General features: G+C 44.1%; 1 protein-coding gene and 1 non-coding gene across 4 annotated transcripts in view; both read right to left on the reverse strand.

Moving 5' to 3' along the window:
* Positions 1-3429: 3429 nt before the first annotated feature.
* Positions 3430-27758, reverse strand: part of DNAH14 (dynein axonemal heavy chain 14) — a 410501-nt gene continuing 386172 nt past the window's right edge. For all 3 annotated transcript variants that reach the window (XM_056568451.1, XM_056568450.1, XM_056568452.1), the window contains exons 80-87: positions 22485-22684; positions 21855-22036; positions 16996-17192; positions 16737-16849; positions 13675-13823; positions 12546-12664; positions 12265-12411; positions 3430-3828 (exon numbers count right to left, since the gene is read on the reverse strand). In XM_056568451.1, the coding sequence (XP_056424426.1) occupies positions 3628-3828; positions 12265-12411; positions 12546-12664; positions 13675-13823; positions 16737-16849; positions 16996-17192; positions 21855-22036; positions 22485-22684 (1308 nt within the window). In that variant the 3' untranslated portion in view covers positions 3430-3627. The remainder of the gene's footprint in view (positions 3829-12264; positions 12412-12545; positions 12665-13674; positions 13824-16736; positions 16850-16995; positions 17193-21854; positions 22037-22484; positions 22685-27758) is intronic.
* Positions 23600-23671, reverse strand: TRNAA-UGC (transfer RNA alanine (anticodon UGC)). The gene has a single exon. It is a non-coding gene; the product is annotated as a tRNA-Ala (tRNA).

The raw sequence follows: 27758 nt of genomic DNA on the forward strand, positions 1-27758 counted from the left end.
CAATCAGGGAACAGTCAGAGTCCAGCAAGAACCCCCGGGCAAAAAGTATTGAGGAAAAAATACAACGTCCCAGTCAGAAACTCAGGGGGGAGCCCGAGTCGGGGCCCCCAGGTCGGGTGGCAAAGACTTCCGCTGAGAACCAGACCGGCGAGCCCGGACTGGTTGCCACACAGGAGGCAAAGGTGGAGGGGGAGACATCAGGTCCCAATCTTCCAACTGAGGCACGGGCAATTCCAAGGTGGAGCAGAAGGCTTGAAGGTCAGAAAAGGAGCGTAAAACAGCGGAGCGTCCATGTCTGCGGGCATGGAGCCCAAATGTAAAATTCCACCTATACGGCACCTGATGAGAGCGTAGGACCTCCAGGAGGGGTTGAAGCAGTCGTCGCTTCCTGAGGGTTAACCAGGACAAGTCCTGAAAATGTTGAAGAGGAGCCCATCAAAGTCAAAATGTCTCAGGGACCTAGCCTTAGCCATTATAGCTTCTTTAACTTGGAAATCATGCACACAGCAAATAACATCCCGTGGAGCGTCCGTGGCAGATTTAGGACGAAGCGCCCTGTGAGCTCTGTCCAGTTTGATCTTATGGGAGGGGGGGTTCGCCAAGTATCAGGTTTAAAATGGTTTCCAGGGTGGCAAAAAGGTCCTCCTCACGTGCAGCTTCCGGCAGCCCTCGCACCCTAATGTTGTTACGCCTCCCTCTATTGTCTAGATCCTCAACATGGGCATGGAGATCCCCAAGGAAGTCCTTCTGGGAAGCAATGGTAGAGTGGAGCTGGGCAATATACTCTCTGGTGTGATCATGAGCATCTTCCAATCCATTCACTCGGTCAGAGACATGCTGGAGGTCCTGTCGCATAGAGGAGATCTCCGCTCGACAGGCTTCCTTAACCTCAGCAATAAGAGAGCGGAAGTCCTCCTTAGTAGGAATTTGGGAAAGGAGCTGGCTCAAATCAGGGAGAGCAGAAGAATGCACAGACAGGCCCGAGCAGGGTAAATCAGATTCAGATGTCAAGTCCCAGGACAGGAGGGCTGGGGCCGGCCCCGGTGGTGCTACCGGTCCAGGTTGAGAGCGAGGAGTCCCCTTAGGAGACATATGGACTGCCCCAGAAGCTGGTATGGAGGTCTGCATGGCAGCTTGCCTGTACCTCTGTGGCTTAGGGGAACGAGAGGGGGTATAGCAGGCAGCTAGAGGGTCCAGAGGGGCAGTATGAGGATGAGCTGGGGGAACAGAGGCAGGTCCCACTTGTAGAAACTGTCCAGCAGTGGAAGGCACAGGACCCTTAACCGGGGATGTAGGGGAGTGGGAGGCCGAGCAGTAGTGAGTAGCTGAGTACAGCAGAGAACTTGCTGGAGAAGGCCGGCCCCCCCACCAAGGAGGCCCAAGATGGAGCCCCAGCAGGTCCACCCAACAATAAGGGAGAGGAGCCCACCAGGGACAGCTGCAGAGCGGGGTTAGGGGGGGAATCTGCCGTTAAGACAGGTCCCCCAGCAGCACTCACCGCCACAGGCAACAGTTCCGGAGCAGGAGAAGAGCCCACAACAGGGGCCGCAGCAGCAGGCAGGAGATCCGGAGCAGGGTCAGTAGCGCTGCTCACCGACGGCTGAGGCGAGGTCACAGGCACTGTCACAGCAGCTGCAGTCACCGGCAGTAGGAGCGCAGGCGTCCCTGGTGTCTTCGGCAGGCGGTAAGCTGAGAGATCCTCCGTGGGTAGCACTGGGTGAGCGCCGGAACGGGAGCGCAGGCCCAGCGCAGGTCCCATAATGGCGGAGAGTGAGGAAGAAGCTGAGGCCGGGGACGGCTGAAAGTAGCGTGGTATGCCTCCGGAGGTAGATAAAGTCAGCCGGGCGGGTGCGGAGGGGTTTTGTGCACGTTGGGAATTCTTCCCCATCTGAAAGCAGGGTCACCTTTGTGGAATTAAATCTCCTTTACGGCCAGCAGAGCAGGAGCCCTCCTAATGTGCGGCCATCACCGTCGGCGCCAAGCCACGCCCCCCTTTGTCCCATTCTAGCGGCTCTGGTACCTGCCTTCTGAGTCTTGCCTTCTTGCTGAGCGTGCTCAGCTGCTTTTCTATTGTCATTCTCTCTCCTCAGCCTCTGTCCTACGGTTGCGGTTGGCCTCCTGTCAGGACTCTCCCTTCATGCCTCCCCGGCATGCTTCTCTTCTGGAAGTGGCATTTCCTCTCCATGTTTGCCTTGCTTAGACGAATCTCTGCATTAGGGGTCCTCTTATCTCTCTCTTCTGCGTTTTGGCCTGACCTTGGTGGTCCTGCATCTTATTTATTTTCATAAGAAGTGTTTTCTGCTCTCCTGCCAGGACAGGTTCAGCCTGGGAGGACTCCAGGGTGACCATTTGTTGTCTTATTTGGTCGGTTTTCGGACCCCTGTCTCTGCAAAGTTCCTTCCTTTTGGGTCTTACCTCGCTCCTCATGTTTTGCGGGGGCTTCCGGGTTGTTGGTTGGGTTCCGGTTGCCTCTGAGCCTCGTCCGCTTTCTTGGGCGACTGGTTATGGCTCAGTCTCTGGCCTGACCTTCCCTTCTCTGGCGGTTGTTTTTCCCACCCCATGGACTGCTTTAGGACATCCCATGATCTCTGTGTCCCCCAATGAGGCGACCGAGAAAATGAAATTTTTTTTTTGATACTCGTAAAATCTTTCTCGTAGCCTTCATTGGGGGGGGGGGGAGGGGAGGGGGAGAGAGACACAGCACCCGCCCATTTACGGTTACCTGGTCAGGTTGGTTGTCGTTTATTACTTTTGATGTCCTTCAGATGTTTTCTCCTTTTTGTGGTTTGGCTGTTTCTACTGCTTTGTGACAAAACTGATTAGCTCCGTGCCTGTAGACGGGTATATTCTGCTGGGAGGAGCAGACTTCTTTTTTTTGCCTAGTGTCAGCCTCCTAGTGGACTGCAGCATAATACCCATGGTCTCTGTGTCCCCCAATGAAGGCTACGAGAAAGATTTTACAGGGAGTACAAAAAGAAAATATCATTTTCCATAATACTTCTTCTTTAAGGATATCGGCTAAACCAAAGATTCCACAGCAAATCTGCCCAGACATTAAAGGGGTACTCCACTGGCCAGTGTTCCGGCTGCGGTAGGCGATCATGCCCCCTCCTGGTCAGACCACGCCCCCTCCCATAGACTTTCATTGAGGGTCTTGGCCTGACAGCACAAGGGGGTGTGGCCGACCCCCCCTCAGCGCGCACAGTGTCCGGAACTAAATGTTCCAAACACAGCCGGAACACTGGCCAGTGGAGTACCCCTTTAAGGGTTACAAATGTATCCCCTTATCATGATCCCCAGAACGTTGCTCTGATTCTTCCCATTGCATGGAACAGTGTTGGCACATGCTCTTCACACTGTCTACGGGAGCACCAGAAATACCAGAGTGCAGCACTGAGACCCCGACTGATCAAAACTATAGACACTTCCTGTACTGTTTATTATCATTCCAGAAAGACACGTGTACATTCTGTCTGTAAATACACTATACATTATATATTACAGGTTTTGATCAAACTAAGTGGAGTTTTTACTATTTTTCCTATTCAAACATTTTGGTTGTTGTGCACAATATTCTCTGCAGGCTCCAGGGACATAGAGGCTATCCTTGTGTCATGTGCCGCTTGTTCAGTCCGGTATTTGGCAGAGCAGGGCTGCTCCTCTTCGGATCCAGTGACTGGGTTGGACCGGACTGGGTAGAGTCACCGCTGTAATGAAGTTAGTGGAGTGTCCAGTGGAGGATAAGGTTCCAGCACGTTGCGGTGTCCTGTATAGAGGGCAGTCATACATGTAGACCGGGTTGTGTTCTCCTTCAGAGCCGCTGTCCACCTGGTGAGAGGAACAAATGTAGAAGTAACATTGAGAGGTAAGTGATCTAATGACCTATCTGTGAGATTTATGTAGGGATCCGCATTAGGTCTGAGCTCTTTATAAATATAAAACTGTTTTATATTAATAGCTTGTATTAAAACCACAAGAATTAAAGGGGTATTCTAGCATCAAAAATTGTATTTAAAAAAAGATCGCCTCAAGATATGTGTTGCTAATAAAGTATTATCACAAATTGAGCTGACATCATTATGGTTTTGTGTGATTTACCACTGACAGTAAGTTGTGTAGTCCTATTATTGGCAGTGTGGTTTTGTCTCAGCAGATCCCCCGATACTCCCTCTCTCCTGCACAGAAAGTTGTGTAGTCCTCTCATTGTCAGTGTGATGGTGTCTCAGCAGCCCCCCAAATTCCCCTCTCTCCCAAGACAACCCATCATCCTCTAGTGTCTCAGGAGGTGTGGCTGGATCATGTCTCTGAGCTCTAGGCCCCACCTCCTGAGTGATGTCATTCTTCATGTTATATATATATACACACACACATACCTTTTTGGGGATATTAAAGGAAAACTGTCACCTGTGCACCAGCACTATCTCCCGATACACCAGGTTATAGTGCGGGTGAACAGGAGACCGATGCGGGGTCCCGGACTGCTATACCTACCTGCAGTCCGGAGCCCTGATCCCCCCCAAATGTCCCCCTCTTCCAGTGCTGACTTGCGCTTTGAGGTGGGCCCACCGGCTGGATTTAAATATTCATAAGCGCCGGTCACGTGAGCGCTCAGCATGAGTACCTGCGCTTTGAGGAGGGCCCGCTGGCTAGATTTAAATATTCATAATCGCTGGTCACGTGAGTACTCGTGCTGAGCGCTCACGTGACCGGCGCTTATGAATATTTAAATCTAGCCAGCGTGCCCGCCTCAAAGCGCAAGGCAGTGCTGGAAGAGGAGGACCTTTGGGGGATCAGGGCTCCAGACTGTAGGTAGGTATAGCAGTCCGGGACCCCGCATCGGTCTCCTGTTCACCTGCACTATAACCTGGTGTATCGGGTTCAAGTGCAGGTGAACGGGTGACCGATTTTCTTAAAGGGAGAGTGGTGAGGTGTGGTTACAGCATGCTACCTACTGCTGAACAATGCCACAGGCAGAGGAGCAGCCAGAATCAATACAGCAGGTGTTTGCAGCATAACAGCAAGAATCTGCTGTGACATGTTCTTTAACAGCTCTGGGCTGGGAACTGGCAGGAGTTCTATGGGAGCAGGGTGTGAGGACTGTGATGAAGAGCTGAGGGAAAGCAATGCATTCTGGGAATTGTAGTACTGAGCAACTGCTCATCCAGTTCTGAAATCACCAAAAGCAGTACTGACAGATGGAAAAAAAAAAATACTGCAGAAGCATATAGCATTGCTTATCTAAGTACAATTTAAAATTTTCCAACATAATAGCTGTGGAATTGTTACTTGTACGGCTGCATTCACATCACGTTATTGGCCACACATCGAAGTATATGACAGTAATCTATCAAAAAAAGGGAATGACACTATAGAGTGACCTGTTCCAGACCGGTCTGTTGACTTAATATGAGTGACAATATTCTGGTCATTGTACAGAGGTTGTTTATGTGCGGTATTTAAAAATGTGTTCAGCACAGAGGTGTCAGCAGAGAGCACTGTGATCAGACTGGAAACAACTACACAACTTCCTCTGGAGCATACAGCAGCTGATAAGTACTGGAATTTTTTTTAATAGAAGTACCGTATTTATCGGCATACAACACCCCCCCCCCCCCCCATTTTAACAGGGAAATTTAAGTAAAAGAAATAAAATGTAAAATAAATGACTTGGACTAAATGCCACATCATCCCCCCAACTTTGTTTGCTTCTGCACCTCAGTTTGGTCCCGTCCCCTCTAGTGCCACATCATTCATTCCCTTTTATCAGTCCCTGTGCCACATTTACCCCTCTCATCGCCACCCCCCATGTCTCATCATCACCCCCCTTTCATTTCCCCCTGTCTCATCATCTCCCCATCATGTTCCTCCTATGCCAGTGGTCTTCAACCTGTGGACCTCCAGATGTTGCAAAACTACAACTTCCAGCATGGCCGGACAGCCAACGGCTGTCCGGGCATGCTGGGAGTTGTAGTTTTGCAACATCTGGAGGTCCGCAGGTTGAAGACCACTGTATATGCTATACTTCCACTTTCCTTACCTGGCTGCGCTTCGGCTGTCTTGCGGGCTGTGGGGTCAGTGAAGCAGATGAGTGACGTCCTCTCCCGGCTCCTCTGTGCAGCATCAGGGATGTCACTTTTCGGCAGCGACTACAGGAAATGAAAAGTGACATCACTGATGCCGCGCAGAGAAGCCGGCAGAGGATGTCACTCATCTGCTTCACTGACCACAGCCCACAAGACCCCCCACCTGACCTGCCAAAGTGCAGCCAGGTAAGGAAAATAAACAAAACTATGAAAAGCAGGAAAGGGGGAATGATGAGGGAGGAGGGAGATAGGGAAAATTAAAAGTAAAACTGTCACTTGTTTTCTCCCGCACTATCCACAGGTACTGGTGGATAGTGCGGGAGACACTGATTAAAAGGTAGTGCAGATCCGGACAAGGTGCGGGAGAAAACAAGTGACAGTTTTCCAGTGCGGGGAGGAGACACCGCTGGTCACTGATTTAAAGTGGCCGCGGCCAGGCTGTGGCCGCTTTAAATCAGTGACCAGAAGATTTATCGGCGTATAACACGCAGGCAGGCTTTTTGCCTTAAATTTAAGTTTTAAAAGTGCATGTTATATGCCGATAAATACGGTAATTTACAAATCTGTAGAACTTTCTGGACCCAGTTAATAGAAATAAAAATGATTTTAAACTGAAGTACCCCTTTGTCCATAGGCCTAAAAACAACAAAGCGTTACTGTTGTTAGAAACAACTTTTTTCCATTTAATATTTCCTTAAAAACAAAGCATTTTCCTAATATACTTCATTTTAAAATGTTATTGCTAAAGATGTGAAGTAAATGTTAAAAAACACGACCACTAGGGGTCTCTCTTAAAATTTTGATAACAAACTTTGGTAGCTAGGGCTCTTTGGTCCTGACAACGAAGAAAGGGACCAAAATTCTGAAGGGAGTGGGGTGTGTGGTTTTCTCTCTCCTCTGAAAGCTGGATTATACACTGTACTGTGTGAGGAGAACATCGGTGCAATCCAGACAGCTTGCATCCTCTTCAGGAGAAGTTTTTACATGTACAGCTTCAAGCAATACAAGGTGCTAAACTATTATATAGAGCATGCATGGCTGCATTATAGTTATATAGACCATGCATTTAGACAGAAACCTGTACAAGTGTAAAAATGGTTGTGCAGACCTCATGAGAGGAGAGGAGAGGAGCTGATTGTACTGCAGGGGAAACACCCCCCAACCTCAGAGAGGAAATCAGAAAGACTAAATTACAGCAATATATAGATAAAAAGGTATTTTACATATTAACACATGCATGTTATTATGCATACAGGTCTTAAGGCACATTACTACACTGATTTAAGCATTTTTTTTTTTTTAAATGTTCTTACTAGTGACAGTAACGCTTTAACAGATCGATCGGAAACACATATCTTTTTGACAGGTTGCCAATGTACGTGAAAGTAAAGTACTGCCAGTTAGCTCAGTGTCCTGTTCGGGACCACCGCGGCGAAATTGCGGCATCCCGAACAGCTGCCAGACACAAGGAGGGTCCTCGCCTGCCTCGCCGATCGCCGAATGAAATGACATCCAGGCATGATCAGTCAAGCGGCAAAATCATCGATCAATGTTATCCTATGAGAAACCATTGATCAATGTAAAAGATCAGTGTGTGCAGTGTTATAGGTCCCTATGGGACCTATAACACTGCAAAAAAAAAAGTTAATAAAGATCATTTAACCCCTTCCCTAATAAAAGTTTGAATCACCCCCCTTTTCCCATAAAAAAAAAACTCTGTAAATAAAAATAAACATATGTGGTATCGCCGTGTGCCGAAATGTCCGAATTATAAAAATATATCGTTAATTAAACCGCAAGGTCAATGGTGTAGGCAAAATTCCAAAGTCCAAAATAGCGTATTTTTGGTCACTTTTTATATCATGAAAAAATGAATAAAAAGAAGTTCAAAAAGTCCTATCAATGCAAAAATGGTACCGCTAAAAACTTTAGATCACGGCGCAAAGAAAGCCCTCAAACCGCCCCGTACACGGAAAAATAAAAAAGTTATAGGGGTCAGAAGATGACAATTTTAAACGTATTAATTTTCCTGCATGTAGTTATGATTTTTTCCAGAAGTGCGACAAAATCAAACCTATATAAGTAGGGGATCATTTTAACCGTATGGACCTACAGAATAATGATAAGGTGTCATTTTTACAGAAAAATTTACAGCGTAGAAACAGAAGCCCCCAAAATTTACAAAATGGTGTTTTTTTCTTCAATTTTGTCGCACAATGATTTTTTTTTCGTTTCGCCGTAGATTTTTGGGTAAAATGACTGACGTCATTACAGAGTAGAATTGGTGGCGCAAAAAATAAGCCATAATATGGATTATTAGGTGAAAAATTAAAAGAATTATGATAATTTTATTAAAGGTAAGGAGGAAAAAACGAAAGTGCAAAAACAGAAAAACCCTCCGTCATTAACTCCTTGGGGACGATGGGCGTATCCATACGCCCTCGGCATTTCCGATCACTGCCGTTCGCCGGGCGGTGATCGGACCGGGATGCCTGCTGAAATCTATCAGCAGGCATCCCGTGGCAATGCCTAGGGGTATCCTGAGACCCCCCCCCCCCCATATCGATGATCGCAGAAAATCGCAGGTCAATTCACTGGTGACCCGATCTCCCGGAAAATAAGACTGATCGGAGCTGTCAGAGCCAGTTCCGACCAGCCTGAAGGATAGGAGCGAGGTGGCAGTGTTGCCACCCCCTCCTATCCCCTGCCATTGGTCGGTCAGGCTGACCACCAATGGCAGGAGGGGGGCGGGGGGGTTACAGTTCATTTCCCCCCGCTCTGTGCACCGATCGAAGTCGGTATAGAGTGGGGGGAACATGGCCCGGCTTACCCGGACCTGTGGCTGCAGGAGGAAGAGCGGCGGCCGGAAAGTGCGGCTCAGAAGGCTGCAGTGAAGATCGCGATAAGTGATCTTCACTGTGGCCTTCTAAAAGCTGCAAAACTACAACTCCCAGCATGCCCACACAGCCAAAGGCTGTGTGGGCATGCTGGGAGTTGTAGTTTTGCAACATCTGGAAGGTCACAGTTTGGAGTCCACTGTGTAGTTGTCTCCAAACTGTAGCCCTCCAGATGTTGCAAAACTACAACTCCCAGCATGCCCAGACAGTCAGGGATGCTGGGCGTGTAGTTCTGCAATATCTGGCCCTTCAGATGTTGCAGAACTACAACTCCCAGCTTGCCTCGACAGTCTGGGCTTGCTTGGAGTTGTAGTTTTGCAACATCTGGAGGGCTACAGTTTGGAGGCCACTGTTCTTCCCCAGTTGTTGCATAACTACAACTCCTAGCATGCCCAGACTGTCCAGGCATGCTGGGAGTTGTAGTTCTGCAACATCTGAAGGGCCAGATATTGCAGAACTACACGCCCAGCATCCCTGACGGTACGGGCATGCTGGGAATTGTAGTTTTGCAACAGCTGTAGGCACACTGGTTGGGAAAGACTGAGCTAGAGTCTGTTTCCTAACTCAGTGATTCCAACCCGTGTGCCTCCAGCTGTTGCAAAACTACAACTCCCAGAGTGCACTGACAGACCGTACATGCTGGGAGTTGTAGTCTTGCAACAGCTGGAGGCACATGGGTTGGAATCACTGAGCTAGAGTCTGTTTTCTAACTCAGTGGTTCCCCACCAGTGTGCCTACAGCTGTTGTAAAACTACAACTCCCAGCATGTATGGTCCGTCAGTGTATTCTGGGAGTTGTCATTTTGCCACAGCTGAAGGTTTGTGCTGCCCCCCCCCCTTGGGGTGCCCCCCCCCCCCTTGGGGCGCCCCCCCCCCCCTTCCCATGTGAATGTACAGGGTACATTCACACGGGCGGGTTTACAGTGGGTTTCCTTCAAGGAAACTTACTGTGAACCCCTGCCTGTGTGAATGTACCCTAAAAACACTACACTAACAAATAATAAAAAGTAAAACACTACACATACACCCCCTTACACGTCGCCCGCCCCCCAATAAAAATGAAAAACGTCTCATACGGCAGTGTTTCCTAAATGGCGCCTCCAGCTGTGGCAAAACCACAACTCCTAGTGTTGCCGGACAGCCATAGACTGTCCTGGCAGGCTGGGAGTCTTGCAACAGCTGGAGGCACCCTGTGGGAGACACTGCTGTAGGGTTTTGGTGGAGACAAGCCCCATCCTTGTAACCGGGTCCACCCCTACTGCAAATTCCTTATTCAGGCCTCAAATGCTCATGGCGCTCTCACTTCAGAGCCCTGTCGTATTTCAAGGCAACAGTTTAGGGCCACATATGGGGTATCTCCGTACTCGGGAGAAATTGCGTTACAAATTTTGGGGGGATTTTTCTCCCATTACCCTTTGTAGAAATGGTAAATTTGTGGAAAAAACCTGCACTTTAGTGAAAATTTTTTTTTCATTTACACATCCGAATTTAACGAAAAGTCGTCAAACACCTGTGGGGTGTTAAGGCTCACTGGACCCCTTGTTACGTGCCTTGAGGGGTGTAGTTTCCAAAATAGTATGCCATGTGTTTTTTTTTTTTTTTTTGCTGTTCTGGCACCATAGGGGCTTCCTAAATGCGACATGCCCCCAAAAACCACTTCAGCAAAACTCATCTCAAAATCCCATTGTCGCTCCTTCCCTTCTGAGCCCTCTACTGCGCCCGCCAAACACTTGACATACACATATGAGGTATTTCCATACTCGAGAGAAATTGGGTTACAAATTTTGGGGGGCTTTTCTCCTTTTACCCCTTGTAAAATTTCAAAAACTGGGTCTACAAGAACATGCGAGTGTAAAAAATGAAGATTTTGAATTTTCTCCTTCACTTTGCTGCTATTCCTGTGAAACACCTAAAGGGTTAACACACTTTTTGAATGTCATTTTGAATACTTTGAAGGGTGCAGTTTTTAAAATGGGGTCATTTATGGGGTATTTCTAATATGAAGACCCTTCAAATCCACTTCAAAACTGAACTGGCCCCAAAAAAATTCCGATTTTGAAAATGTTTTGAAAAATTGGAAAATTGCTTCTGAACTTTGAAGCCCTCTGGTGTTTTCCAAAAGTAAAAACATCTCAACTTTATGATGCAAACATAAAGTAGACATATTGTATATGTGAATCAAAATATTATTTATTTAGAATGTTTATTTTCCTTACAAGCAGAGAGCTTCAAAGTTAGAAAAATGCAAAATTTTAAATTTTTTTCATCAAATTTTGGAATTTTTCACCAAGAAATGATGCAAGTATCAACAAAAATTTACCACTACCATAAAGTAGAATATGTCACGAAAAAACAATCTTGGAATCAGAATGAAAAGCATTCCAGAGTTTTTAATGCTTAAAGTGACAGTGGTCAGATGTGCAAAAAATGCTCCCGCCCTTAGGGTTATAATGGGCTCCGTCCCCAAGGAGTTAAGGGGTTATATAATTTAATTATATAAAAAAATAAACATGTGGTATTGCCACGCAAATTGTTAAAGTATAATGTTAATTAAACTGCATGGTAAATGGCATAAACGTAAAAAAAGTCATAAATTGCCCATATTTGGTCACTTCATATAGCAGAAAAAAATCCATAAAAAGTAATCAAAAGTCCATTAAAAACTAAAATGGTACCATTAAAAACTACAGACCATGGCGCAAAAAAATGAGCCCTCATACAGCCCCATTTGCGGGAAAATAAAAAAAAAAGTTATAGGGGCCAGAAGGGGACAATTTTAAACATACTAATTTTCTTACAAAATTATATATATATTTTTTTTTCACTAGCAAAATAAAACAAAACCTACATAAATTTGTATCGCTGTAATCGTATAAACCCACAGAATAAAGATAATGTAATCTTTTCCCAAAAAAGTGCACTGCCTAAAAACGCAACCACCTAAAAATTGCATAATGGCATTTTTTTTATTTTTTTTATTTTGCCCCACAATATATTTTGGGCTTCACCACACATTTTTTGGTAAAATGAGTGACGTCATTACAAAGTACAATAAGTCCCGCAAAAAAAAAGCCCCATAGATGAAAAAAAGGTGTCAGAAGAGAGCACTGTGGTCAGACTACACAACTTCCTCTGGAGCATACAGCAGCTGATAAGTACAGGAAGGATTAATATTTTTAAATAAGTAATTTACAAATCTGTTTAACTTTCTGGCACCAGTTAATAAAAAAAATATATAATAATTTCACCGGAGAACCCCTTTAAATACAGAGTAGCGTCACCTACCACATGTGGAATGAAATGGATCTGAGGCAGTGCAGAAAATCTCTCCTGTTCTTCACATTCTTCCAGGACCTGTGTATGGGGGTTCCACCGGGCGCTGTCTAGGAACAGTCCAAATACCAGAATGGCGCCCTCAGGTGGAGAGGCCTCCTAATGGAGACGTGTAAAGAAGAGAATCATATGATGCAAACTTCATAAACACAGGAAGTAAAAAAAAATATATATATATATATATATATATATATATATATATATATATATATATATATATATTAGCAACATACGTTACAAGCCGTGACGCCAACACCGAGGTCTGCGCTCTGCACTTGATGTGTGAAGGTGAGAGAATCCACGGAAACGCGTTTAATCCGGGCGTAGTTTTGTAATACGGCTGTCAGGAAGCCTGTGGATAAGGTGATAAGACACATAAACGTTTAGCTATAGAAAAACAGCTGTAGAATAAACAAGTGTTCTCCAAAAATTGAGCCTGCAGCTGTTGCAAAACTACAACTCCCAGCATGCCCGGACAGCCGTTGGCTGTCCGGGCATGCTGGGAGTTGCAGTTTTGCAACAACTCGAGAGCCACACTTGTCATTGCGCATTGTAGTGGTCTCCAAACCTTCAGCCAAATTCTCTCTGCCTGCAGCAACCACTATTCCTATTTTTTATTTTATTTATTAATTGATTTATTATTTTTAATAACAATAATTAAAGGGGTGCTTTGGGGAAGTTAAGAAAAAATTAAAATGTCCCAAAGCCACCACAATACCTGTTCTGTGTCCCCTGTAGTTATTCGTGTGATTTTGTCAGCTCCTGTGGCCCCTGTTGTCTCCTGAATATTCTTTTTCCTTGCTTGCAGTCCAGTCTACAACTCCCAGCAGTCAGTTCGGCTCTGTGTAATGGCTGCCAGCCAATTGCTTTAACTATCTGTGCGCATGCTGTGTTGTTGTAAACACACCGTATATATCTTTTCTTGTAAACTACCCTTCCGCCCAGCAATAAATCATGTTATGCTCTGAATGGCAGCAGTCAGTGATTACATCGACAGCAGGCAAAGAGCAGCGTTATGTGCTGAGGAGACGCTGGGCTGTTTCACTCCCGGCAAGATCCACACACAGGGAAGGAAGGTGTAGCTGTAAAGCCTGACAAGACAGAAATCACGTGGTGTTTGTCTTCCAGGAGAGTGGGGGCTGCTCTCAGTGAGGGCTTTACACAAAGACAAGATGGATCTGATTGTGACGTCTTTCTCTCACTCCCTGCATGTAAGTGACAGTTGAAAGATGGAAATTGTTCTATATAGCTACTGAATGATATTTAGACAAATAAATAGGTTGGTGAAAGGGAAAGGATGGGCGATTTAATTAGTTAAATATTTATTTATTTATTTTAGAAAAAAAAAAAACATGTCCCCACCTTGTGGAAAGAAGAATGCTGGGAGCCAGAAGCTGCTTGGTTCCTCCCTGAGCTGTGTGGTAGTCACCTCCTGGGTATCTGGTGTTTGGGAAGAATTAGGTCTGGGGTATTGAAGTTTCTTCTTATGGAGGCCGAGCTGATCCCCAAACCTGAAGTAAATAATAGTTACTAAAAGGAACCAAAAACTGAAGAGTAAGACGCTTTTAAGATCACTATTCACAAAATACTTCAGGGATAGTTGCTGCTATATCTATGTTGTCAGTATATATAGTAGTTATACACCTCCCCAACAGCTCTATCTGTATATCGGTACATCAGGTTCATGTGTACATTGCCACAGGTACAAACAAGTGAATAATGGGTAATTACAACAAAATGCCCAAAGTAAATAAATCAGTAAGCCAGGAAGTGGTTAAATCCCAAATAATAGCCCCATGATAAGGTGCATAAAAACGAAGTGGATTTCACCCGTAAAAATTATATATGCAGAACAGAACGTAAATGAAGTACAGTGACCCCTCAACATACGATGGTAATCCGTTCCAAATGGACCATCGTTTGTTGAAACCATCGTATGTTGAGGGATCCGTGCAATGTAAAGTATAGGACAGTGGTCTACAAACTGCGGACCTCCAGATGTTGCAAAACTACAACACCCAGCATGACCGGACAGCCGTTGGCTGTCCGGGCATGCTGGGTGTTGTAGTTTTGCAACATCTGGAGGTCCGCAGGTTGTAAACCACTGTTAGAGGAAGTTGTACTCACGTGTCCCCGCCGCTCCGGACCGTCACCGCTCGTCACCGCTGCCCTGGATGTCGCCCTCCATCGCTGTTGCCGCGTCCCCGACGCTCCGGCAAGGCCTCTGCTTCCCCGGCATCCTCGCTCTCCGTCGCCGCCATCATGTCGCTACGCACGCCACTCCTATTGGATGACGGGATGGCGTGCGCAGCGACGTGATGACGATGATGGAGAGCGCCGGCGATGCAGGGGATCCCAAAGAGGACGCGCCGGAGCCCCGAGGACAGGTAAGTGATCGTCAGAGGACCACACGGGGCACCGTAAACGGCTATCCGGTGGTGGCTGAAGCAGTCTGTGCTGCCGGATAGCCGTTTATGCGATGGCCCCGACATACAAAAGCATCGTATGTTGATGCTGCCTCTGAGAGTGATCGTATGCTGAAATGATCATATGTCGGGGCCATCGTAGGTCGGGGGGTCACTGTATAAGCAATAAATTACCTAAATTCCAAATAAATCCTCCTGAGGACTAGAACCGTCCACCAGGGTAGTAGACAACAGTGTCACAACTAAAACCATATACTCCTCACGCCCCCTGAGGAAGTTCAACTGAGCGAAACATATGTAGGGGTATTGCATGTGTATTTGGTAAAGCTCATCATGTATTTGTGCATTATTTACAGTGTGTCTATCTCCCTTTCTGCCTATGTATTCCTATTGTTAGGATTGTTATACTTTACTATGGTAGAATATAGGGTGTGATACATTTTTTGATATTTTTTTCTACTGGCCTACCTTTTTGCATGTATTCCGTGATCGATTTCCTGTGAGTGTCATTTTAATACATTTTATATTGTGTGTAATTTAATAAAGTTGGTTTATATTTTCATTATCATTTTGGAGTGTTTCCCTATTTCTTTGGAGTATACAATAAATTACTTAGTGGCGAGGGTGAGAGAGTGTAAGACCAGACTGCCGTACCCCAACGTTTCACCAAGATAGGCTTCTATCTCTATGGGATCAGGATATATAGTAGTTGTACCCCTCCCAGCTCTATCTGTATACTGCTGCTATCTCTATGGGATCAGGATAGATAGTAGTTATACACATCCCCTCCAGCTCTATCTGTATACTGCTTCTATCTCTATGGGATCAGGATAGATAGTAGTTATACACATCCCCTCCAGCTCTATCTGTATACTGCTGCTATCTCTATGGGATCAGGATATATAGTAGTTATACACCTCAACTCTAGCTCTATCTGTATACTGCTGCTATCGCTATGGGATCAGGATATATAGTAGTTATACACCTCCGCTCTAGCTCTATCTGTATATTGCTGCTATTTCTATGGCATCAGGATATATAGTAGTTATACACCTCCCCTCTAGCTCTATCTGTATACTGCTGCTATCTCTATGGGATCAGGATATATAGTAGTTATACACCTCCCCTCTAGCTCTATCTGAATACTGCTGCTGCTATCTTTATGGGATCAGGATATATAGTAGTTATACACCTCCCCTCTAGCTCTATCTGTATACTGCTGCAGCCATCTCTATGGGATCAGGATATATAGTAGTTATACACATCCCCTCTGGCTCCATGTACAAAATCCCTGGTGCTATTAACTGCAATTGTGCAAATCGCAGTAAAAAATTTTTATTTTTAAAGCCTGAAGACTTTCATAAAAAAAAAACTAAACTTTTATTACAATGTATCTAAGAAATGCACTTTGAAAAAGTAAACACATCAAAACTACACATAATGTGAACTGACCCCAACTCACTTATGAGTCTCAGCAGTTTAGACTTGTGGTGATTAGGTTGGTCACATTAGGTATATTGCAGGGATGAGACTCTACCCCCCTCTCTCTGCAAAGCCAGAGAATTTATAGGAAATATAGGCATTTATGGGGGAGAGTTATCAAGACCTGTGTAGAGGAAAAGTTGCCCATATTAACCAATTAGATTGCTTATTAAATTTTTCAGAAATGAAAGAAGCGATCTGATTGGTTGCTATGGGCAACTGGGCAACTTTTCCTCTGCACTGGTCTTGCTAAATCTCCACCCATGGCGAAACTCATTTCTGTTCTGAATATGGTTTCAGCCATATTGATTCCTACGCCTGCCACATCAGCTAAAACAGGTAAGCACAAGGCGTACACAAGAACCTCTACATTATTCTCTAGTAAAAAAAAAAAAAAACGTAAAAAAATTCACAGATTGCTTCTACTTCAACTGCGACACATGAGCAAATGAAAGGGGTATTTTTATGCCGTAGAGATTCCTTATTATTATTACATTATTATAATAATTCTCTCACCTCTCCTGTGCACATGTGATCACCCGCCTGGACCATGATGCAAAAAACTCCAGCCGTGCAACCAGGTCATCGACCCATGAACCCAGCAGCCTACAGGATTCATAGGAGCATTGCTGAAACACATAAAATGGGTCATGTATGACGGCATAAAGTGCGAGGCCGCATTTCACATGTTAGGTGGGTGCAGCTGACAGGTGTCCCCGACACTTGTCGCCATATTGCTCGCTGGCCACCACCATAACAATACGAGGTCTCTCACCTGCCATAGAGCAGGCACCTTCAGGTTGGCTAGGGACTTGTAGACATCTTCCAACCCTTTATTCAGGATAACTTCTCCCCGGATGGCCTGCTGCAGAGCCCGGAGCGAGGCGCGGATGACGGACAGAAGGTGATTGAAGCGCTCGATCTCCTGGCGCAGGACGGTCAGTAACGCAGAATTAACCAGGGGGTCATAACCTAGAAAAGGATATACAGTACAGTTATGTGCTCTCCAGCCTATGACAGTGATTTCCCAAACAATGTGCCTCCAGCTGTTGCAGAAATACAACTCCCAGCATGCCCGGACAGCCAAAGGCTGTCCGGGCATGCTGGGAGTTGTAGTTTTGCAACAGCTGGAGGCACACCGGTAGGGAAATGCTGGTTTACTGGAACTACAACATGGATGTCCTGTCTTTACAATGAACCTCCAATGCTTTTTATATACAGTCATCTTTTTAAATAACAGTAATATTAAATTTGGCATCTAAATGCCTAGTGGCATGCTGGGAGTTGTAGTTTTGCAACAGATTGAGGCACACTGGTTGGAAAACTGATCTGTAGGCCTAATATTCAAAAAGCCCACAGACTACCGTATTTACTCGAGTATAAGCTGAGTTTTTCAGCACGATTTTTCGTGCTGAAAACACCCCCCCACTTATCCCCCGCTTATACTTGAGTGAACCCAAAAAATAAAAAATAAACGCTTTAGGCATACCGGTGGGGGGTGTTGGCCGGACCGTCCATCTTCACTGCAGGGACCATCCGCATTCCGGTGGGGAGGGTGAGCCGGTCCGGGCCGTCCATCTTCACCAGGAGGCCCTCTTCTCCGCTCCGGGCCGTCCCCGGACTAGTGACGCTGCATTGACGACGCAAAGGGATGTCCGTGCGCAGCAGCTGGGACGTCCCTGACGTCACATGTCTGCTGCGCACAGACGTCCCTGCGTGGCGGCATCAATGCAGCATCACTAGTCCGGGGACGGCCCGGAGCGGAGAAGAGGGCCTCCTGGTGAAGATGGACGGCCCGGACCGGCTCACCCTTCCACCGGAATGTGGACGGTCCCTGCAGTGAAGATGGACGGCCCGGCTCACCCTCCCCAGACAGTCCCTGCTGCTACTAGAGCAACAACCGGGGAGGTGAGAAGTCAACGAAAGGGGGGGGGGTCTGTATGATGAAGGGGGGTGATGATGTATTTCCCACCCTAGGCTTATACTCGAGTCAATACGTTTTCCTAGGTTTTTGGGGTGAAATTTGGGGCCTTGGCTTATATTCAGGTCGGCTTATACTCGAGTATATACGGTATTTGTTCCCAATATCTTGAGTTTTTTTTGAACTGTCAGTTCAGTAGTTTACCACTAGGTGTCAGTATTGCTACATGAAGTGAATATGTAGAGAACGTGAGATAAATCTCCTTTAGCGCAGCGTTTTCCAAACAGTGTTTCCCCAGCTGTTGCAAAACTACAACTCCCAGCTTGCCCAGACAGCCAACGGCTGTCTGGGCATGCTGGGAGTTGTAGTTTTGCAACAGCTGGAGGCACCTGGACTGGAAAATGCTGCTTCTAGCGTAACACCCGTCACTATGTGCACACTCACTAATGAAATACGAAGGTCGTCACATACAGGTAATCTGCTATCGTGTCAATGGAAACTTTGGCTGTCCGGGCATGCTGGGAGTTTTAGTTTAGCAACAGCTGAAGGCACATTGATTAGGAAACACTATATCAAACTATAAGACACTGGATAATTTAAAGAGGCACTGACATTATGAAAAACTTTTTATATTTTCTAGTACTACTGATAAAATGACTTTTTTCAATATACATTTATTTAAAAAAAAGTCAATTTTACTAAAAAATGAAAATGGCCGCCACTAGGGGTCATCTGTCTTTATGCAGACAGACTACTCCGTAAAGTGTGTTGGTATCCAGTATAGGAGATCACCATTGCACCACTGCAGCCATCATGGGAGTTGTAGTTTAGGAACAGCTGGGGGTACAATCTTTGTAAAACTCTGTGTTAGAGCTGTGTATTCTCCAGCTGTGTGCCTCCAGCTCTAGCAAAACTACAAAGGATGTGTGGGCATGCTGGGAGTTGTAGTTTTGCAACAGTTAAATGCAACACTGCTCTAACACAGTGCTTTACAAACACTGAGGCTCCAGCTCATGCAAAACTACAACTCCCAGCATGCTTGAACAGCCAAAGCTTTCTCTGACTCCTGAATGACAAAGAAGTTGATAAGACATTCAGGAGTCTGTGAAAGCTGAATGACACACATCGTGACAGCTATGTTGATTAGCATCCAGCTTTACTAGGCACAGATAGAAAATGTATGCATAAAAACTACTGTGCAGTGATTTGTAGACTGCCAGGCTGTTCCCAGACTCAGAGCAGATGAGTCATCACAGTGAGGGAGAGAGATGGACACGCCCCCTCCACAAGGCAAGAAGACAAAGCAAGTGAGCAAGATATATATGTCCTAGACACATAAAAAAATTATATGTACATGATCAGGATTAGGAACTCATTAACATATCCCCTTTCTTTTTTTTTTTGGCACTATGACAGGTACACTTTAACCCCTTAACGACGAAGGACGTATATTTACATCCTCCGCCGGCTCCCGCGACATGCCGCGGGATCATGCGGTGTCCCCGCATCATATCGAGTCGGTCCCGGCGGCTAATACAGGACATCACCGATCGTGGTGATGCCCTGTATTAACCCTTCAGACGCGGCGATCAAAGCTGACCGCCGCGTCTGAAGTGAAAGTAACCCGGCTGCTCAGTCGGGCTGTTCAGGACCAGCCGCAGTGAAATTGCGGCGTCCCGAACAGCTTACAGGACACCGGAAGGGACCTTAACTGCCTCCTCGGTGTCCGATCGACGAATGACTGCTCCGTGCCTGAGATCCAGGCAGGATCAGTCAAGCGCTGATAACACTGATCACAGGCGTGTTAATACACGCCAGTGATCAGCATGAGAGATCAGTGTGTGCAGTGTTATAGGTCCCTATGGGATAACAATGATCAGTATAAGAGATCAGTGTGTGCAGTGTTATAGGTCCCTATGGGATAACAATGATCAGTATAAGAGATCAGTGTGTGCAGTGTTATAGGTCCCTATGGGATAACAATGCTCAGTTCAAGAGATCAGTGTGTGCAGTGTTATAGGTCCCTATGGGATAACAATGATCAGTATAAGAGATCAGTGTGTGCAGTGTTATAGGTCCCTATGGGATAACAATGATCAGTATAAGAGATCAGTGTGTGCAGTGTTATAGGTCCCTATGGGAGCTATAACACTGCAAAAAAAAAAGTAAAAAAAAAGTGTTAATACAGGTCATTTAACCCCTTCCCTAATAAAAGTTTGAATCACCCCCCTTTTCCCATAAAAAAAATAAAACAGTGTAAATAAAAATAAACATATGTGGTATCGCCACGTGCGTAAATGTCCGAACTATGAAAATATATCCTTAATTAAACCGCACTGTCAATGGCGTACGCGCAAAAAAATTCCAAAGTCCAAAAAAGCGTATTTTTGGTCACTTTTTATACCATTAAAAAATGAATAAAAAGTGATCAAAAAGTCCGATCAAAACAAAAATCATACCATTAAAAACTTCAGATCACGGCGCAAAAAATTAGCCCTCATACCGCCCTGTACATGGAAAAATAAAAAGTTATAGGGGTCAGAAGAGGACACGTATACATTTTCCTGCATGTAGTTATGATTTTTTCCAGAAGTACGACAAAATCAAACCTACATAAGTAGGGGATCATTTTAACCGTATGGACCTACAGAATAAAGAGAAGGTGTCATTTTTACCGAAATATGCACTGCATAGAAACGGAAACCCCCAAAAGTTACAAAATGGCGTTTTTTCTTTGATTTTGTCGCACAATTATTTTCTTTTCCGTTTCAACATGAATTTCTGGGTAAAATGACTAATGTCGCTGCAAAGTAGAATTGGTGACGCAAAAAAATAAGCCATAATTTGGATTTTTAGGTGGAAAATTGAAAGGGTTATGATTTTTAAAAGGTAAGGAGGAAAAAACAAAAGTGCAAAAACTGAAAAACCCTGCGTCCTTAAAGGGGTACTCCGCCCCTAGACATCTTATCCCCTATCCAAAGGAAAGGGGATAAGATGTCAGATCGCCGGGGTCCCGCTGCTGGGGACCCCGGGTATCGCTGCTGCATCACCCCGCTATCATTACTGCGCAGAGCGAGATCGCTCTGCACGTAATGAAGGGCAATACAGGGGCCGGAGCATCGTTACGTCACGGCTCCGCCCTTCGTGACGTCACGGCCCGCCCCCTCAATACAAGTCTATGGGAGGGGACGTTGCGGTCGCCACGCCCCCTGCCATAGACTTGCATTAAGGGGACGGGCTGTGATGTTATGAGGGGAGGAGCCATGACGTCACGCTGCTCCGGCCCCTGTATTGCCCGTCATTACGCACAGAGCGAACTCGCTCTGCGCAGTAATGATAGCGGGGTGCTGCAGCAGCGATACCCGGGGTCCCCAGCAGCGGGACCGCGGCGATCTAACATCTTATCCCCTATCCTTTGGATAGGGGATAAAATGTCTAGGGGCGGAGTACCCCTTTAAGGGGTTAAGGTGTCTATGAGATCCCACCATGGCTCTTTTCCCAAAGGGGCGGCTTAGGATGGTTTGTGAGCAGATGATAAGGGTCGATTCTACTGCAAGCATGGGAGGTATGTGGGGGACAAACCGTGTTGTACGTTTCCACTTTGGCGCGGCGCCCGCTTGCTATTTTACCTCCGTATAGCTCAGGGTCTCATCAGAATCTTGTAGTATAATGTTGAAGTACATCACTATAGAGATATAACAGACACCGGATACCTTTAGTGTTTTTCACAAGCATTTCCCATGCAGGTTCAGTAAGCAGGTTGGCAAGTGTCCACCGGTCATGTGACTCGCCGGCCGGGCGCTCCGGGGACTCCTTCCCTTCCACGGTTGCCGGCAATTTAGCGAGGATATTGGCGATCACGTCCTGGACCATCTGATCCTGACTATAGTCACCTCTGCAGAATTAGTTAGTACGTTATTAGTAATTGTTATCTGCCATGTCTTACAAGGGTCTGTTCACACTGTGCAGGTAAAACCATGGCATTACAGCCATTCGGCACGATTTTGCAATACAGTAATTGGCCACTTTTTTTATTTATTTATTAATTTATTTTTTATTTATTTATTTTTACAGGTGAAGCAAATTTGTACTTATTTAGGTATTTTTATTTTTTTTTGTATTTTTTAATATTTTATTATTTTTGGTATTTTTTGTATGTTCCACCAGTAAAAAATAAAGCAGTGTTTTTCCCATCCAGTGTGCCTCCAGCTGTGGTAAAACTACAATTCCCAGCATGCCCGGACAGCCAACGGCTGTCCGGGCATGCTGGGAGTTGTAGTTTTGGCAGAACTGGTGGGCACACTAAGATATACGGTGGGATACGGCATAGTGGGACTACTCACCGGTGAGCGGTGTGATCTGCGCTCATTCCGGACTGCATGCTCACTACGGTATCCAAGAAGTCCTGCGCCTGGGAGATCCGGTATGCTCTCTCAGCGTTGGGGTGCATGCCGAAGATTTCGGGGTTGTCCGTGTCAGGGAGAGAATTCACGTAAGCTCTGCAGTCCTGGAAGGTCGCATCTTCTGACAACGGATGATAAACCTGGACGAAACACAACAGGTGATAGTCACTGTAACAATTCAGATATATATATATATATATATATATACACTAAAATAATTCATAAATCTTGTTTTTTCAGTAAGAGAATACATTTTTTATGTATTTATTTTTATTTATTTTTTATTTATTTTTCTAATTTATTTATTCATTCATTTTTTTATGTATTTATTAATTAATTTGTTATGTATTTTTTAATGTATTAAATGTATTTATTTAATTTAATAAATTTTATTTTAAATTTTATATATATATATATATATATATATATATATATATATATATATATATAAATAAAATAAAAAATTCCATTGGGCAACTACATATAATTCATAATCTTGTTTTTCCAGTAAGAGATTTTTTTTAATGTATTTATTTATTTTTTTATTTTTATTTATGTATTTATTTATTTATTCATAACATTTATATTACATTATTTATTTATTTATTTTATTAATTTTATATAAAATTTTATATAATATATAATATTTTTTCTTCATTGCGCAACTACATATAATTAATTCATAATCTTGTTTTTCCAGTAAGAGATTTTTTTTATGTATTTATTTATTTTTATTTATGTATTTATTTATTCATAAAAATGTTATTACATATTTTATTTATTAATTTTATATAAAATGTTATATAATATATAATATTTTCTCTTCATTGAGCAGCTACATATAATTCATAATCTTGTTTTTCCAGTAAGAGGGTTTTTATTTTATGTATTTATTTTTTGAATGTATTTATTTATTTATTTTATATATTTATTCATTTAATTCTTTTATGTATTTCATTTAATTAATGTTATTTTAATTTATCATCTATATTTTTCTCTTTCATTGAGCAACTACATATAATTTACACAATCAAAAACATTAAAACGAAAAGAAGTGGAGATGCCGGGGATTGAACCCGGGGCCTCATACATGCAAAGCATGCGCTCTACCACTGAGCTACATCCCCTACTGGTGCAAACATGGATCAGACTGGAAATATGTTCGTTCCACAGAGTGAAGCTGCAGGTGTGAGAACTACAAAACGATATAAACGATCGTATCCTGCAGTTTAACTTACGGCTTAACTCAGTGTTTCCCAACCAGTGTGCCTCCAGCTGTTGCAAAACTACATGTCCCGTTGGCTGTCCATGAGTTGTGGTTTTTGCATAAGCTGGAGGCCACATATTTGGGATGCAGACAGTGTCTCCAGCTGTTGCAAAACTCCCAGCATGTCTGGACAGCCAAAGAGAGTTGTATTTGTGCAACAGCTGGAGGCACACTATTTGCAAAACTTCACAGACAGTTTAGGGTCTAATGCAATGTTTTCCAATGTGTTAAATGTTATACATTTACTTACAATTTTCCGTTTATTTATTAGATTGTGCCATAAATACAACCTGTATAGTCTTTGTTGTCTAGAATCAGTGTTTCCCAACCAGGATGCCTCCAGCTGTTGCAAAACTACAACTCCCAGCATGCCCGGACAGCCTTCGGCTGTCCGGGCATGCTGAGAGTTGTAGTTCTGCAACAGCTGGAGGCACCCTGGTTGGAAAAATCGGATCTAGATATACCAGTATGTTGCAATGCAGTCAATGGGGCAATTCCATAAACCTCACTTTAGCAGCAACGCAGTAAGGGTGCACGCACGCGCTCCGGTTGCGTTGCAGTTGCCCGCATGCATTAACCAGTGGTGTATATATAGGTTTTGTGCTGCTCTAGGCCTTACGAAACTCATGCACCCCTGTCATATACATTTACCCCCACCTTCTTATTCGCCGCTTAAAGGGGTTATCCAGGAAAAAACTCTTTATATATATATATATATATATATATATATATATATATATATATATCAACTGGCTCCAGAAAGTTAAACAGATTTGTAAATTACTTCTATTAAAAAATCTTAATCCTTTCAGTACTTATGAGCTTCTGAAGTTAAGGTTGTTTTCTGTCTAAGTGCTCTCTGATGACACGCGTCTCGGGAACCGCCCAGTTTACAAGAGGTTTACTATGGGGATTTGCTTCTAAACTGGGCGGTTCCCGAGACACGTGTCATCAGAGAGCACTTAGACAGAAAAGAACAACCTTAACTTCAGAAGCTTATAAGTACTGAAAGGATTAAGATTTTTTAATAGAAGTAATTTACAAATCTGTTTAACTTTCTGGAGCCAGCTGATATATATAATTATTAATATATATTCAGCGATTTTTCATTTTTTGCGTCTTTATTTTTCTCCTCTTAAAGGGGCACTCCGGTGGAAAACAATTTTTCTCATATCAACTGGCTCGAGAAAGTTCTACAGATTTGTAAATTACTTCTATTAAAGGGGTACTCAGGTGGAAATTTTTTTTTTTTTAAATCAACTGGTGCCAGAAAGTTAAACAGATTTGTAAATTACTTCTATTACAAAATCTTTACCCTTCCAGTACTTTTTAGCAGCTGTATACTACAGAGGAAATTCTTTTCTTTATGAATTTCTTTTTTGTCTTGTCCACAGTGCTCTCTGCTGACACCTGATGCCCGTATCAGGAACTGTCCAGAGCAGGAGAAAATCCCCATAGCAAACCTCTCCTGCTCTGGACAGTTCCTGACACGGACAGAGGTGTCAGCAGAGAGCACTGTGGTCAGAAAGAAAAGAAATTCAAAAAGAATAGAATTTCCTCTGTAGTATTCAGCTGCTAATAAGTACTGAAAGGATTAAGAGTTTCAAATAGAAGTAATTTACAAATCTGTTTTACTTTCTGGCACCAGTTGATTTAAAAAAATAAAAATAAAAAAAAATAAAAAAAATTTTTCCACCGGAGTAGCGATTTAAAGATTGACAACAATCATCATACCACGAAAGCTACTGTGAAACAAAAATAAAATATTTGTGCGACAAAATTGGGGGGGGGGGGGGGGGGGAAGCCATTTTGAAAATCTTGGGGCTTTCGTTTCTACGCAGTGCCCTTTTCGGTAAAAATGACCTATTTTTATTTTTTAGGTCCATAATATTATAATAATACCCAGTTTTGTTTTACCACTTTTAACTTTTTTTTTCAAACTTTTTGTAAGGAAATGAGAAGGCTTAAAATTTCCCTCTTCTGACCCCTATAACTCTTCTATTTTTCCATATACGGGGATGTGTGAGGCTCATTTTTTGTGCTGTCATCTGCAGTTTTTATCGCTTTTTATTCATTTTTTTTCTAGTATATAAATTGACCAAAAATCAGCAATTCTGCCTTTTTGGGATTTTTTTTTTTTTTTTACGTTTAAGCTGTTTACCACCAAGGGGTTATTAACATTATATTTCGACAGTTTGGACAATTCCGCACGCTATGATATCAAATATGTTTGTTTATTTATTTTTGTCTACATGTTACACTTGGGAAAAAGGGTAATATGAATTTTTATTAGGGGAGGGGCCTATTTATATTTTCAGTTATCAGTTTATTTTTAATTATTTTTTAAACATTTGGTAAAGGGGTACTCCGCTGCTCAGCATTTGAAACAAAATGTTCCGAACGCTTAGAGCCAGTGTCGGGAGCTCGTGACGGCATAGCCCCGCCCCTCATGATGTCCTGCCCCGCCCCTCAATGCAAGTCTATGGGAGGGGGCGTGGCATCTGTCACGCCCCCTCCCATAGACTTGCATTCAGGGGGCGGGGTGTGGCATCATTAGGGGGCGGGGCTATGAGGTCACAAGCCCCTGGCTCTAAGCATTCGGAACATTTTTTTCCAAACGCTGGGCAGCGGAGTACCCCTTTAAGTCCCATAGGGACTTTTAACTGCAATCCTTCCATGGCAAACACTGTTCAATGTTGTGCCATAGCATGGTATTGATCAATATTATCGACGCTCGTCTTGTACAGCCTGGCTGAGGCAGACTATACAATGAGAGCTTCACAGAACAGCACAGAGGATAGCTGGAGACCTCCATCCACCATCTTCGCTGATCGGGACCCGGTGTTTGCGCTGGGAAGGGCCCGATCCGCTCCCTGAAATAATCTGCGGATGTATTCTACACTTTTTAGATTCCACAATCGCCTAAAGCGACATCCGGCATAGGTGAACTCAGCCTAGATCTTGATGCAACTGATGCCATAACTGATGACAACGTTCATCAGTTGTTTGGCATCCGGCATCCATTGTTTCTGGACGCCGCAAAAGGGAACGCAGCAATCTGCTTCCCCCTGTCTGGTGCTGTTCGGCGTGTCCAACCATCCAGCGTCAAAATTAAGATGCTGGATGATTGTGAACTGTCCCATTCAAATAAATGGGATCAGTTCTAGCATCAGTTTCAGTACGGTGCACGCCGGACGGAAATTATGCAGGATATATGTGAACCCAACCTTAAAGGGGTACTCCACTGGAAAACGTTATTTTTTTATTTTTAATCAACTGGTGCCAGAAAGTTAAACAGATTTATAAATTACTTTTATTTAAAAATCTTAATCCTTCCACTACTTATCAGCTGCTGTATGCTCCACAGGAAGTTATTTTCTTTTTGAATTTCTTTCCAGTCTGACCACAGTGCTCTCTGCTGACACCTCTGTCCATTTTAGGAACTGTCCAGAGTAGGAGCAAATCCCCATAGCAAGCCTATCCTGCTCTGGACAGTTCCTGACATGGACAGAGGTGTCAGCAGAGAGCACTGTGGCCCGGCAGAAAGGAAATTGAAAAAGAAAAGAACTTCCTGTGGAACATACAGTAGCTGGTAAGTACAGGAAGGATTAAGATTTTTAAATAAAACTAATTTACATATCTATTTAACTTTCTGGCAGCAGTTGGTTTAAAAAAAAAAGAATGTTTTTCAGTGGAGTACTCCTTTAATGCCCAACATCAGTGTGATCTCTGATTTCTGGCATTAGAGGCGAGTCCAGGCTGCAGATAGCAGCCGTTACTCACCAACTCTGAAGCAAGTTCAATGCTTTCAAAGTCTATGTACATCCTGGATCGTCTAGAGATTAAGACCCACCCCTTTTTCAGGGAACTCCACCTCTTTCTCTTTTGGTCCCACCTTTCCTCTTTAGGCTCCACCTTTTTCTCTTTGCGCTTTACTCACAGATACG

The sequence above is a fragment of the Hyla sarda genome, chromosome 3, assembly GCF_029499605.1.
Source record: "Hyla sarda isolate aHylSar1 chromosome 3, aHylSar1.hap1, whole genome shotgun sequence".
In the NCBI taxonomy this organism is placed as follows: domain Eukaryota; kingdom Metazoa; phylum Chordata; class Amphibia; order Anura; family Hylidae; genus Hyla; species Hyla sarda.